Source organism: Dipodomys merriami, unplaced genomic scaffold (assembly GCF_024711535.1).
Source record: "Dipodomys merriami isolate MVZ:Mamm:240054 unplaced genomic scaffold, mDipMer1.0.p SCAF_2, whole genome shotgun sequence".
Classification (NCBI taxonomy): domain Eukaryota; kingdom Metazoa; phylum Chordata; class Mammalia; order Rodentia; family Heteromyidae; genus Dipodomys; species Dipodomys merriami.
Window position 1 is genome coordinate 74,498,931 of NW_027203381.1, and position 15,322 is coordinate 74,514,252.

The window sequence follows — 15,322 nt, forward strand, 5'->3', positions numbered from 1 at the left end:
ATAAGTGATTAAATTTGGTCAATGATTAATGTCAATCTCAACTCTAGTAACTCCTTAAATTCTCTTGGATATTCTTCTTCCTTTTCTTCCTTGTTCATTTACTATAAATAAGAATTCAACAATACAAGTAAATACAGATTAGTAATTAATTTTAAAATAAGAAATAGTCAAATGAAGTAGGATAGTAAATAGAACTTAGGGAGATGTGCAAGTTCTCAAGTTATAGGACCTTAAACAAGTCATATACATCTCTGAACCTCATTCCACTCATCTATAAAAGTAAATTATTTCAACTGCTGTGAAGATAAAATGATGACTGATGAAACCAACAGACCTTGTACAGGGAAACTGTTATGAATAAAGGTTATGTGGTTTCAACCGAATACACATTCTAAGTGAATACTTTTTAATTTTAAAAATGTTTTAAAATTGTAAATATTTCAAATGTTTTCTCACAACTAGCATCTATTTGTTTAACTTTTTCTATGGTGTCCCATATAAAATTCCAAACTTTTACTTTGGTGCAATTAACTTCACCAAAATTTACATTTTAAGTTTACAATTTGTGTTTTTGAAATGTAAGTAATTCCTACCTCTCAGTTTAAAGATATACTACTCTGCTTTCTGCTGTTAAGCTTACTCTTATCTTTTATACAGTAGGTCTTTAGTATATCTGCAGTAGCAGTGTCAATTTTTCTCCAGATGTTAAGCCTATTTTCTTTTTCTCATGATTTATTGAATCATATGTATTGTATAGTTTATAAGTGATGTTGATGGTACTAGGTCAAGAAGCACTATTCGTGAAGCAAGATTTTAAACAATGTGATTGTACATCTAGTTCAAAGAATTGCTAACAGTGGATGACAGTGAAGTTAGGAGAGCATTGACAATGTATATCCTACAAAATTAAGAAGAGTGAGGGAAAGAATACACAGAAGAAGGATGGATAAGAATGTTAAAAGGAATGACATTGATCAAGATATACTCATAGACCTCTTTGTTAAATGCCAATTCCTTTGTATAACTGCCTAAAGATAATAAAAATAAATTTAATTTAATTTTTAAAAAGGAGAATATTGCCGGTCATCAGTGGCTCATGCCTATAATCCTAGCTACTCAGGAGGCTGAGATCTGAGGATCGTGGTTCAAAGCCAGCTCCAGCAGAAAAGTCCGTGAGATTCTCACCTCCAATTAACCAACAAAAACCGGAAGAAGCACTGTGGCTCAAGTGGTAGAGTGCTGACCTTGCGTTGAAAAACTCAGGGACAGCACCCAGGCCCAGAGTTCAAGACCCACGACTGACAAAAACAAAAACAAAAAGGAGAACATTTGGGTAATGTCATATTAGTCAACATATAAATCCAAAATTAAACAAAAATCATGCTGATTAAGTTTTCTAATGACAAAATGAGTATGAGTGAATAAATTGGAAAATATACATGTAGAAAATTACTCTCTGCAACTCCATTCACAGATACCCACAGATTCCATGAGCTGAATCTCTGAAATATAGAAACACACTGGTTAGGGGGTACATTACTTCTGAGCACCCCAAATATCTATACCTTGCAGTCCTGCTTTTAAATATGAAAGGCACGCATGGTGACCTACGCCTGTAATCCCAGCTACTTGGGGTTACTTGCGATACGATGAACATAATTTTATTTTTTCCTGCAGAGAATTGGCTGGCAAAGGGAATGCACGCCACTTTTATCCCACTTTCCCATTGTGGGAATTCAATTGTCACCATCAGTTCTCTGCAGGAAAAAGAAAACAAAACTGAATTATGCTTAGTCTATTGCAAATAACTGGTGCAACACTACTCGGGCACTAGTTTACTTATCTATCAAACCAAATTCAAGAAATGCCAAGGCGAGGGAAGTTCTCCATTTTACTAATTGGTACATGAGTGAATTAGTATATTTGAATAACCCATACTAAAAGCAGGTGGAAGTCATAACACATGACTGAGGATTGAATACATCCAACAGATTAAAAGACTTTTTCCCTGCCAATACTTGTAGATTGTTCAAATGTCCTTTCTGCTCATTTTTAATTGGGTCAGTAAGAAGCAAGGAGGGTCAGCTTTCTTGGGCTTCAGTTTCCACATTCCTGGGAGGTAGGGGGGTTGCGAAATCTCTGCAGCCTTACAGTTCCCCAGTTAACATGACCAGAGGGGGAGGGGGGAGAGGGGGAGGGGGGAGAGGGGATGAGGGGGGGAAGGGGGAGAGGGGGGAAAAGGGGAGGAGAGGGGGGAGGGGGGAGAAGGGAGAGGGAGAGGGGAAGCGAGAGAGAAAGAGGGGAAAGGGGAGAGAGGAAGAGGAAAAGAGAAAGGAAACAGAAGAGAAAGCTGCGCATGCGCTCTCGTGAAGACCTAAATCCCGCCTCTTCCTCTTCTCCGCCGACCTTTGGCCCCGTCCTCTGTGGGAGAGGCCGGACTTCCTGCCTCCTCTGGGGCGACTGCGGAAGTGGCCTGTGGGTCGGCGTTTGCCGGGGCTGGGAGAGGTGGTGGTGTTCACGCTCACAGCTGCTTCGGTCTGGAAAGATGCCGGGTCTGGCGGCCGCGAGCCCTGCCCCGTCTGCGACGCAGGAGAAGAAGCCGCTGAAACCCTGCTGCGCCTGTCCGGAGACCAAGAAGGCGCGCGATGCGTGGTCAGTGCGGCGCCGGGGCGGGCGCCCGGCCTAGGCCGCCTCTGCCCCTGCCCTCTGCCCTCTGCCTTTCGCCCCCTGCCCTCTGCCCTCCGGGGCTGTGAGGCTCCCCAGAGTTAGAGGGCCCCGTGGGTTTTCAAGTCAGCCGATTTGTCTGTCTGTCCACGGTCTGACCCGACGCCCAGTTGAGCCGGGGGGAAAGACAGAGGGACCCGAGAGAGAATCAGGTCGGCCCTGGATACCTCCCACGAGTAGCTCGTCGGCATCGCACGTGCTAAGCACTATGCAGAAGTCCGAGGACGCGATCGCGTGTGGAAAGCGTTACCTGATCTGAAGGAGCTTAGAAAGGCACACCTGTGATTGCTATACCACGAGCTAAGGGCTAGATATGACAAGACCAGAGTAAAAACTGGACGCTCCCAATGGCTCCCTCCCCCACATACCTACAGATCATACACTCCTGAAATAGTCTCCCTCCACCGTGTGTGTGTGTGTGTGTGTGTGTGTGTGTGTGTGTGTGTGTGTGTGTGTGTGTGTGGTCCCTCCCCCCACTTCCCCCAAGGCTCACTCTCTATAGCTTGAGTCACAGCTCCACTTCTGGCTTTTGGGTGGTTATTTGGAGATGAGTCTCACAGGCTTGCCCACCTGTGCTGGCTTTAAACCACATCTCATTTGTAGCCAGGATTACAAACGTGCGCCACGGATGCCCGGCTTCTCCTTCAACTCTTTTAAGGCAACCAAAAGATAAAAATCAATTCACCATTGGTCAGAGATGGAAGGAGGAAACCGGGAGAAAGCACAGGAAGAAGTGGCATTGTCCAAAAAAAGAAATGAACTCATTACCTGATGTATGAAATGGTAACCCCTCTATACAACACCTCAACGATAACAATAAAATTGTATTTTAAAAGATCATTTTACCAGTCCACAATGTAGGTGATAGGAACATTTTTCTAGGTTTTGTTTGTTCTTGCTTAGAGTGTCAGTTACCGAACAGATCTCATCGGAAAGATACCTCAGATAATGTCCCTTGTCCTCATAGTAGGAAAATAGAAAAATAGGGGGAGGGCAACAAACTCATAATTGGTATAATTATGAGAAGTAATAAGATTTTAGGAGCCAGTGCTTTTTGATAAAAAAAAAAATCACAGCACTTGCCAAATAATACTTAGATGGAGAATTCAGACTTCATGCAGTCTGATGCTGAAATTGCTGCAGTGGTACCAGTAAGTGCTTATTGAATCTTTGGGCCAAATGGCGTTGTAATTAAGAGCCTAGGATTCAGAGTCAGGTTTTGACTCCTGATCTGCCAGCTTGGTGTCCTTGTGCAAATTATTTAATAATGTCTGACTCATGTCTGTAAAATAGCCTGTTAATGTATCTGCCTCCAGGCTTACTGTATAGGTTTACTAATACAAACCACATCAAGGGCCAACCAATTTGGGTGTATGTAGCCTTTATAAAGGAACAATGAATGCTGTTATTTTTGTAAGGAGCTCACTATCCCCAGAAGCCTCTCCCCAGCAGGCAACCCTTGATCTACTGGAGGTTGGGAAAGACTTTAATGAAAGGAGAAACTACCTCCTTCCTTAGATTGTTTTTACATGGATTGCCTCAAACTTCTTAGCCTGTCAAGAGGAGTCCGTTTTTGTAATTGAACTTGACCTCACTTGATTGTCTGCTAAAATTAAATTTACAGGCCCTAGAAATAAAGCTCTGTGGGCCTAGATTAGTTTTTGGTGATGCTTTGTTTTGTACCCCCTTCCACCAGACAGGGTCTCACAAGGTACTCCAGACTAGCTTGGAATTTGTTATCTTCTTGTCCCATCCTCCTGAGTGCTGGGATTACCACCACACCCAGCCCCCTACCAATGATTTTTTTTAATCATCAAAAGTGGATTTAAACTTACATCTTGGTCACCTGATGGTTAGAACTACATTTATTTAGGCAAGTTGGAATGTAGGACAGAAACCTAAAGTTAATTCATCTGTGATAAAAGAAAAAGTTAACCTCTTCTCTGCCTTTCATTTAACAAAAGATTCTAGTTGATTTATGTCATTATGGAGTAGTGTTCCTTAAATAGGATCTAAAGGTAATATTTGATATGCAGAATCATTTCTTCTGATGAGATTACTCACTTTCCCCAAAACTAGTTCTGCAGGTGCTGGGAAAGTGGCTCAGTGGTAGGGTACTTGCCTTGCATGCATGAGGCCCTGAGTTCAATTCCTCAGAAAAAGCCAGAAGTGGCACTGTGGCTCAAGTGGTAGAGCGCTAGCCTTGAGCTGAAGAGCTGAGGGACAGTGACAGTGCCCAGGCCCAGAGTTCAGGTCCCATGACTAATTTAAAAAACAAAAACAAACTAGTTCTGCAGAACATCTTTTCAGGCATGACACTACCACAGAAGCATGTAAAAGCAAAATTATTTGGTATAACAGCATTCTTTTAAACACCAGCCGCCCTTAACCATGTTCTGCTTCAATCTGTCACGATACTTATTAATGCCTTCTTAGGGCTGGGAAGGTGGCTCAGTGGTAGAGCGCTTGCCTTGCATGCATGAGGCCCTGGGTTCAATTCCTTAGCACCACATAGGCCAAAAAAAAAAAAAAAAAAAAGCCAGAAGTGGCGCTGTGGCTCAAGTGGTAGAGCGCTAGCCTTGAGCTAAAGAGCTGAGGGACAGCACCCAGGCCCAGAGTTCAAGCCCCATGACCGGACCCCCCCCCAAAAAAAAAATAATGCCTTTTTTAAATAACAAGATCACTTTGCTTTATAGCATCATTGAGAAAGGAGAAGAACACTGTGGACATCTAATTGAGGCCCACAAGGAGTGCATGAGAGCTCTGGGGTTTAAAATATGAAATGGTGAGCATATTGCTTTAAATTTTTCAATATCATTTTACAGATTTAGCAACCTTTGGACAATAGGCTAGTTAAAAGATACTTCAGCTGGCTAATCTAGTGTGTCCATATTGGTTAAAATAATAATAATAACTTCAGGTTCCAGTGTGGGGTAAAAATGACAGTAATAAGTTGCAAGCATTCATTCAGTGAGCTTATATAACATCATTCAGTGAGTATGTAACTTTCAAGGGTTTAACAAAAGCCTTTAGAGTTAGGTTATAGTCAGAGGAGCCATAGGAAGTTCAAAATACTCCCATTTTTTTAGTTATGGAACTAGACAGAATGTTCATTATTTCTTCTAATATGGGTTTTAGTAAATAGAAATATTATTTTCTGCAAACAAAAATGGAATTGTTGTGATTTCTCTCATTTCATCCTTTAATAAAACTGAAACAGACTATTTTAAAAGAATTTTGAATACAAAATTTAGTGATAAAAGAGACTTTCAGTGACTGCATTTTTAGTTAAATCTTAATAGCTAGGTGTGGCTAGTCATCACTTTGTTCTTAATTCTATTACTTGTAGAATGTGTGTGTGTGAGAGAGAGAGAGAGTGAGAAAGAGAAAGAGAAAGTTTTGGTCATTGTTTCATACCAACTAGAATGTAAAGTATAAGAAAGAGTTTACAGGGGCTGGGAAGGTAGCTCAGTGGTAGAGTGCTTGCCTTGCATGCATGAGGCTCTGGGTTCGATTCCTCAGCACCACATAAGCAGAAAAAGCCGGAAGTGGCGCTATGGCTCAAGGGGTAGAGTCCTAGCCTTGAGCTGAAGAGCTGAGGGACAGCACCCAGGCCCAGAGTTTAGGCCCCATGACCAGCAAAAAAAAAAAAGAAAGAGTTTACAGGGCTGGGAAGGAGGCTCAGTGGTAGAGTGCTTGCCTTGCATGCCTGAGGCCCTGGGTTCAATTCCTCAGCACCACATAAGCAAAAAGAAAAAAGCCGGAAGTGGCGCTGTGGCTCAAGTGGTAGAGTGCTAAGCCTTGAGCTGAAGAGCTGAGGGACAGCGCCCAGGCCCAGAGTTAAGGCCCCATGACCGGACCCAAAACAAAAAAAACAAAGAAAGAGTTTACAGCTGGGTGCCGGTGGCTCACACCTGTAATCCTAGCTACTCAAGAGGCTGAGATCTGAGGATCTCGGTTTACAGCCAGCATGGGCAGGAAAGTCCATGAAACTTTTGTCTCCAATAAACTACCAGAAAACCACAAGTGGCGCAGTAACTCAAGTGGTAAAGCGCTAGCCTTGAACTGAAGAGCTGAGGGACAGCGCTCAGGCCCAGAGTTCAAGCCCCACAATCAACAAAAAAAAAAAGAGTTTACATTCCCATTCCACTCACTATCATATCCTGACACGTGTAAACCTACCTACATAGTAGGTACTCAATCAAGAATTATTAATTAAATGTATGAGGAAATGAAGGCTTGTAGTAATGAAAGGACTCCTGAGGTGGGTTAAATAGGACCAGAACTAGAACCTGTGTCTGGACAGACTCACTCTGCTTTGTGCCTGGTCCTAAGATCCACCCCCACTGCTGCTTATAACTAGTGATAGCTGAGAGATAATACCAAAGCCACATTCTGATTTCGTAGTGATATAGCCTGGCTTCTTTCCTTCTCACCTCCTTGCTGTCTCTCTGGAATTTCATGTACAGCCAGGCTTTCTCTAAAGTATAAACAAGGGAGGATAAGCGTATCTGTGCAGTAGAATATAAATATCACAGTTGCTTGACTAGACCATGGGTTGATTTTCTCACATAATAAAATCCAAAGAGTAATTTGGCTCTTCATATCTTTTTGTTATTTTTTTTTAATTTTTAATTTTTATTTTTTGTCCGTCATGGGGCTTGAACTCTGGGCATATGGGCACTGTCCCTGAGCTCTTCAGCTCAAGGCAAGCACTTTACCACTTGAGCCACAGTGCCACTACCAGTTTTCTGGTAGTTAGTTGGAGATAAGAGTCTCCCGGACATTCCTGCCTGGGCTGGCTTTGAACCACAGTCCTCAGATCTCAGCCTCCTAAGTCACTAGGATTACAGGTGTGAGCCACCTGCACCCTGCTTCTTCATGACTTAATATAATCCACCTAAGGGGGAAATTTTTTTTTGAAACTTAAAAAAAACTACTTTCTATATGTAATAAGTAAAATCATAGACTTGAAATAATAAGCCATTAATAACTAAAAGAAAAAGAGTAGGGTGAAGGAGAAAGGCTGTGTCCCCTCACTGATAACAACTGTGCCTAGTGGAAAACTGTCTGGGCTGCAAGTCCTGGGGCTTCATTTGGTTCTCCTGTCTACCAGCAGGTTTTTACTCCAGTGGTGTTTAACTTACATCAAGACATGAACCTCTGGTTGCACTTTTTTTCAGTTAGGAGCAGAGAGCTTTAGTATATTTTGTGACTCAATATATAATATGGTAAATCTTTTAGTATATATAAATGATATACTTACATGGCAGTTAATGGTTACTTAAGTCCTATGTTGGATAATTTTGTAAAATAGTAAAAAATGTTAATTTCATAAGAGGCAAGAGATTTATATGATCTGAAGAGAAACTAGAGTATATAAAAGAAATGTTAATTTAGTTTCTTTTTTTCTTTTTTTTTGGTCCTGTCGTGGGGCCTGAACTCTGGGCCTGGACGCTCTTGCTCAGTTCTTCAGCTCAAGACTAGCGCTCTACCACTTGAGCCACAGCGCCACTTCTGGTGTTTTTCTTTTTTGCTTAGGTGGTGCTGAGGAATCGAACCCACGGCCTCATGCATGCAAGGCAAGCGCTCTACCACTGAGCCACCTTCCCAGCCCAGAAATGCTAATTTAGGAACAACAAAAACTTTTGCACTTCCACATTTCCAGCCTTAAGCCTTTCCTAAGTGTATGGTTTTGAGCTTTCTAGAACTGGGAGTTTAATCTTAAATGAGTCTTCCTATTAAGTCAAATAAAGAGAACACTAGATGATGGTGCATTAGACTTGAATTGCCTGACCTGACTGTTATGCATCTTAGGATTGGGAGTGGAAGAGAGGTATTTGGAGAGAAGCCTGGCGCTGCCAGACTACACCAGAACCCTGTGTTCAGTTACTCTCCCTTTCTGATCTTTCCAAATGAATTTTTAATGGGTTGTCCTTATTTTGCCCTTGAGATTGAGGGTAGTAACTTTGCACAGGAAGTGTTTTGTGTACTAAATTGACCTTCTGCCTTCTACTTCCTGGATCTTTGCCAAATGTTTTTGATCAGCAAAGACAGGGATTTGCAAATCTGTTCTGTTGAATGTTGTAAAAATAAAATGTCTTAGTATTTTTTGGGAGATATCTTTGGGGGAAAAAATAATCTTTTACCTCAACTAAAGATTCTAAAGATTAAATGATGTAATGATAGTATCAGGAAGTTTTTAATTAGGGTAAACTAGAATTTTAAAATGTAGATCTATCATGACTGGTGTAGAGTAATTATGACAATTAGTTAATAATAACTTGACTGAAGCATTTGTTTCTAGTGGTCTTAAGTCTGTACCTCTACAGATCAAATCTGATGTTTGAAATCTGACTTTCTAAAATAAATCTTTTCTGTAGGTGGCCTGCTCTGTGAATGAATAACCCCAGAAGAATGAAGATTAAATCATTTTGGGAGTTGTTTTGTGAACTTTGATAAATGAATAGAGTATTTATAATTTATTAAAGAAAATGTCCATGGTGAGAAATCTTCAGGCGTATTTCTATTTGTATTCCTCACATAGCCTATGTATCCCCTGAAGATTGTATTACTCTTTAAAGAGTGTAATCACAAATCTTGTGACTAGAGTTTCTTTTGTCTGTTGCGGTGTTATTCTAGTAACAATAGATATTCATTGTTAGCAGAAAACAGATACTTTCTCAACCAGGAAAATCTCCACAACTAGGTACATGGAATCTGAGTGAATATCCTTTACCAATTCAGAATGAGTATGGCAGCAATATCCTTTCATTTATGAGTCATATTTTGCCAGGCTTGAAGGTGTACCTCTGTAATCCTAGCACTCAGAAAGCTAGAAACAAGAGGATTCCAAATTCAAGGCTCGCCTGTGGCACTTATTGAGACCCTGTCACCAAAAGAAACCCTGAACACCAGGGTTCAGGAAAAAGATAACACATATTTTGTTTTTAGATTTTTTAATTTTAATTTATTCTGATGTTTACTTGGGATTAACCAAATGGCCTTACCCATGTGAGGCACATCCCACCCCTTTATTTTTAACTTTATTATTAAAGGCAAGAACTGGACAAAACTTTGGTCTTATTATCTAAACCAGTGTTGTTCTTTGCTAGTTCCCTCATTTGGAGAAGTTGCTTAGACTTTGTACCAAACTAGGATGATTTGGTTTGAAAGATCTCAACTAGGGTCATTAATGTAATGTGAATAGTTACATTGTAGAATGGACTAAGATGAGAAGTTCAGTGCCTAGAGATAAGATAGTTATTATTCAGAGGCTGGCTTTGAACTACAGCAAACAGGTTCAACAGCTGTCTATGTGATGTCAGGTAAGCCACAGTATCTTTGAATCTGCTTTTTTTCATCTGAAAAGAAATAATACCTTAACTTAAAAGATCATGAGAGCCCAGCACCTGTGGCACATGTCTGTCATCTTAGCTACTTAGCAAAATGCTGATATTAGAAGGATCACAGTCAAAGCCGAGTAGGCAGAATAGTTTGAGAGACTCTTTCTCAATGAAGACTTGGATCCAATGGTGTGCTCCTGTTATTCTAGCTGCACAGAAAGCTATGAATGCCTGGGCAGAAAGTGAAACTCTTTCCACAATAACCAACAAAAATCAGGACTGGAGTTGTGGCTCAGAGGTAAGAATGTCTGCCCAGAGCTGGGCTCCGGTGGCTTACACCTGTAATCCTAGCTACTCAGGAGGCTGAGATCTGAGGATTGCAGTTCAAAGCCAGCACGGGCAGGAAAGTCTATGAAACTCTTATCTCCAATAAACCAGCAGAAAACCGGAAGTGGTGCTATAGCTCAAGTGGTAGAGCGCTAGCCTTGAGCTGAAGAGCTGAGGGACAGTGCTCAGGCCCAGAGTTCAAGCCCCATGACCGACAAAAAAAAAAAAATGTCTGCCCAGCAAGCACAGGGCCCCAAGGTCAAACCCCAGAGTACCACCATCAAAATAAAGCAGTGTAAATACTAATTAAAATAGTATATAGCTGGGTGCCAGTGGCTCATAACTGTAATCCTAGCTACTCAGGAGGCTAAGATCTGAGGATCATGGTTCAAAGCCAGTCCAGGCAGTAAAGTCCATGAGACTTTTATTTCCAGTAAACCACTCAGAAAAAGCTGGAAGTGGTGCTGTGGTTCAAGTGGTAGAACGCTAGCCTTGAGCACAGAGACTCAGAGACAGTGCCCAGTCCCTGAGTTCAAGACCCAGCACCAGGAAAACAAACAGTGTATAGAAAGTATTTGGTACAGTAGTAGCATTTACTGTTTCAATGTCCTATAACTTGATTCTTGTCATGTTTTTACTTGACTGTTCATTTGTATTTAGTACTTTTTAGTGAGCACAACATAATTTATAGGGAATTTTTCTTTATAAAGAATCTTAGACTCTCCAGTATAAACCAACTTCCTACCTGGTATAGATTCTTGATAGATAGTCAATTTGTCCTGGAACCATAAAAAGAAACAAAGATCCATAATCTCTTAATTCATACATGCTATTCTGGGCTTTTCCTCTGCATTTTTATTTTATTTTTTTGGTGGAGGGAAAGTGGGGAGACAATCATAGTACAGTCTTATTACTGTAGCCAAGGCTGGCTGGAGCTCCTGCCTCAGACTCCTGAATGAGAGGATTCCATGCATGTGCCATCATGCCTAGCTACATTTATATATTTTTAAAACTGAAATGGAACAGTTTTCTATATTTTCTAAATAGAATCTATTTTTAATGAAATTGGGACATTGTCTTTTCCCCTCAGCATGAGAACAGCTTTACAAAGGTGTATGTATCAGCAATGCATGAATCCCCTCTAGCTTACCATCCTGGAGCCATGTTTTCTAGGATACCTGCTATGTGTCAGCTGCCCCTCTAGAATTCAGTCTGGAAGATAATACATATCAAATACATAAAATTCTGATTATATATACATATATATATATGGTTGTGTTTTGCTGGTTGGTTTTATAAATACAAAGAAATCACCCCTAAAGCCACCAGTCTATTAAAGGATTACTTTTTGTTGTCTTTCCAGTCCTGGGGCAGTGCCTAGACTTTGTCCCTAAGCTTCTCTGCTCAAAGCTAGTTGTACCAGTTAGAGTCACAACATCATTTCTAGCTTCTTGGTAGTTAATTGAAGATAAGAGTCTCATAAACTTCCCTGCCCAGGCTGGCTTCAAACTGTGATCCTCAGATCTCAGCCTCCTGAGTAGCTAGGATTATAGGTACCAATGCCTAGCCAAAAGGACTACTTTTTTAGTGAACTTTTTATACATTTTCCCTGCATGTGTGCACACGCGTTGTTTTTGTTTGTTTGGGGGTTTTTTTGTTTTTGTTTTTTGTTGTTTTTGCTATTCTGGAATACTTGTACAGTGAAATATCATAAGAAAGCCTTATAAGTGTCCTTTCCTAATCACTAAGCTAAGGATGAACCAGAGGTTGCAGGTTTTCAAGGCTTTTGATGAGAACTGCCTGAGTGATGAATAGGAAGATAACCATCCACACTTTAGTATCTAGGAGTTCCTGTTTCCATCAGTTCCTGCCAATATCTTGTTTGTTTGTTTCTTTGTTCTAACTTTTGCCAGTTAGTCTGCTTGGTTTGCAAAGGAACTAAAGCAACCCTCCTTGGCCTTTCCCATAGTTGGAAATAATCTTACAAGCCTGCTCAAAGATGATGTGCAATGTTCTAGTAATAATGTTAAACGATTTGAAAAATGAACTATGAGATGATAACCACATGCTGCTACACCCCTGTGCTACATCACTGTTAATATTCAGTCATTCCTGATCTGAGTAAGTTACATTTACAGTCCATTTCAAGTAGTTCCCTTTGTGTCACCGTGAAATGTTTAGAAAGTTAATGGAAACAGGCCCATATCCTTAGGCAAAGGCCTAGGGTTACCATTTACGAGGTTACCATTTTCTAGGGTGAGGCTTGTAAATAGAATCCCCATTTACAAGAACAAGTGTTCAAGTCTTGGGCAAAAGGGAATCATCCTGGCCAAATGGCTACTGATCTGGGATATAAGTCTAGATCATTAGAATTTTTTTAATAACCATACTAGATGTCCAACATAAAAAAATCACCTATTTATATGTTCATTTAGTATGTATTAGTGAAAGTTGAGTGCATGCAAGAACAGTCCTAGGTGTTGAGTATTCATGGGTGAATCAGACATACATGCTGTCCCAAGGAGATGAGAAGCTGGTTCTTTCACTGAGTCGCACCACCAACTATGTGGATAAACATGAGCTCTGTGTTCAAAGAGCTTATAGACTGGTGGGTATATGAATATGATCCATTAAAAATAACATTGAATATTTGATGCTATGATGGTTATCCAAGATACTTCTCTCAAGTGTTCACATTTGACTACCTTTCTTGTCGGTCATAGGGCTTGAACTCTGGGCCTGGGCACTGTCCCTGAGCTCTTAAGCTCAATGCTAGTGTTTTCTGCTGGTTAGAGATAAGTGTCTCATGGACTTTCCTGCCGAGGCTGTTTTTGAATGAACAGTCCTCAGATCTCAGCCTCCTAAGTAGCTAGGATTACAGGCATGAGCCACTGATGCCCAGCTGCCTAGGGTTTCTTTAGCTGTAAAACTATATATATTTTTTCATCTCAGAGCTTGCTTTTCCAAGACTGATGAAGCCAAGTTGGGCTTTCTTGTTCAAGACCAGCAGAAGAGGAAAAACATTCTCCAGGACTCTTGAGACGCTCTTAAATCTGGTTGAGCTATATTAGGTTATACATACCCTTATGAAACAATAAAATATGTGTTAGCAGAATGAATAATGCTACTTGATGTAAACAATTCATCCCTTAGATCTTATTATATACCTGGGAAACACCGAAAATCTGTTACAAAGGGGGAAGAGGTAAATAGATACTGAGTAGGAAACCATTGTCTGCAAAACTATCTTGTTCATGTAACTACCAGGTCATCTTGAATAATAAAATTCAGTTCCTCTCATAGTTATCTCAAACTTTAAAGAAAAAATTTTAGAGCTTGAGTTGCCTGATACTTAGGTAGGTGTGTGTGTATGTGTGTGTGTGTGTGTGTGTGTGAGAGAGAGAGAGAGAGAGAGAGAGAGAATCCTAAGGCTTGAACTTGGCCTGGGTGCTGTCCCTGAGCTTTTTTGCTTAGGGCTGGTGCTGTACCTCTTGAGCAACAGCTTCTCTTCCACCTTTTTGGTGGTCAGTTGGAGAGAAAAGAGTCTCATGGACCTATCTAGGTGGGCTTCAAACCTTGATCCTTAGATCTCAGTCTCCTGAGTGGCTAGGATTGCCACCACTCAGCTGTAGTTCAGTTTTTACAAAATAAGACAATTAGCAAATGTTCAAAGGACTGTTCCATGAAGAATAATCCATACAGAGACCTGAATCTGGATGCATTTGGTTCCAAGAACACACAACTACCTGGACATAAGCAATGCAGAAGTATAACTTACTCCTCTCAGGAAGTGTGCAGATTGAGAGTTCCAGGTTTATGATAATGACTCGATACATTCTATTTATGTGCTCTTTGTCCTCATCCTTGGGCATGTCTCATGGCCATAGCAACTGCCCAACTATTGCATCATCACACAGCTGAACTCGGGCTAGGCCTCCATAATGTCTAGGGTGGGCTTTCCTGCCACAAGCTTTTCCAATTCTTGCCTCTTGCACTTCATTGGTCACATGCACACTCTTAGTTTATCAAACCAATAAGATGCTGGGCTTGTCTTCTGCACATCTTTGTTCAAGACCTGGCAATAGGTGATTCTTCATCTCCAAAATAACTTGTAAAAAGCAAAGATGAAGACATGGCTCAAGTGATAGAGCCCCAGCTGCGCAAGCAAGCAACTCAAGGCTTTGAGTTCAAACCCCAGAATCAAACAGTTGCAAATCTAGCCTGAATTTCTGACCATGCCTGGGAGATACTGTTTAGCTGTCTGGCTTTATAACCTCTGTCTCATCGCCTACAGCTGCTGCTGCTACTGCACCTATGACAAGCCATTCTCTGTTACTGGAATATACCACCTATTTTTGTTTTACATTTTGTTCCCCCCGTCCTGTGATACTCTCCCCCTAGCTGGGGAACACCTAATCCTCATTTCAGACCAGCTTAAATGTCACCTTCCCTGCAATACTCTCCCTCATTTCTTGGTGCCCCCATCATGTTGTTTGTTTTTTTCTTTTGAACACATTTTATGGGACTGCAGTTCGTCTGGGTCATTCTCCCCTTGCAGACAAAAAGAAAAATCTCTAAACATGCTAATTATCTAAGGTTCATCTTTATATCCTTTGTCATCAGTACACAGTTTATCTTGAAATAAATACTTCCTGAATTGAATCAACTCAATAAATTACCCAATTTCTGGAGGTTTCCTCTCCTAAATATTTTCCAATACACTATTTTCATGTTTATAAATAAGAACATACTATAATATATACTATAAAATTTTCACTTCTATCAAATCTGGTTTTAAAGGCAATGTTTCATTGTATTCTAATCATACATCCTGTCTGATGGGCATGGATATCATATTTATTCTTAACAAATGATTCTTGGACTCATGTCCAAACAGCATATGAAAATCTTGTGTAGTGATAAAT

General features: G+C 40.6%; 1 protein-coding gene across 1 annotated transcript; it reads left to right on the top strand.

Moving 5' to 3' along the window:
• Nucleotides 1–2,438: 2,438 nt before the first annotated feature.
• Cox17 (cytochrome c oxidase copper chaperone COX17) lies at nt 2,439–9,235 on the top strand. Its single transcript, XM_070030143.1, has 3 exons — nt 2,439–2,652; nt 5,421–5,509; nt 9,108–9,235. Exons 1-2 carry the CDS (start codon nt 2,546–2,548, stop codon nt 5,503–5,505), a joined length of 192 nt encoding a protein of 63 aa, XP_069886244.1. The 5' UTR covers nt 2,439–2,545; the 3' UTR covers nt 5,506–5,509; nt 9,108–9,235.
• Nucleotides 9,236–15,322: the final 6,087 nt, after the last annotated feature.

Excerpts from the sequence above, each read along its gene's own strand:
- Cox17 (XM_070030143.1), top strand. The coding sequence starts at position 2,546 with ATGCCGGGTCTGGCGGCCGCGAGCCCTGCCCCGTCTGCGACGCAGGAG. Across the intron at positions 2,653-5,420 it reads AAGAAGGCGCGCGATGCGTG|CATCATTGAGAAAGGAGAAG; the intron begins GTCAGTGCGGCG and ends TTTGCTTTATAG.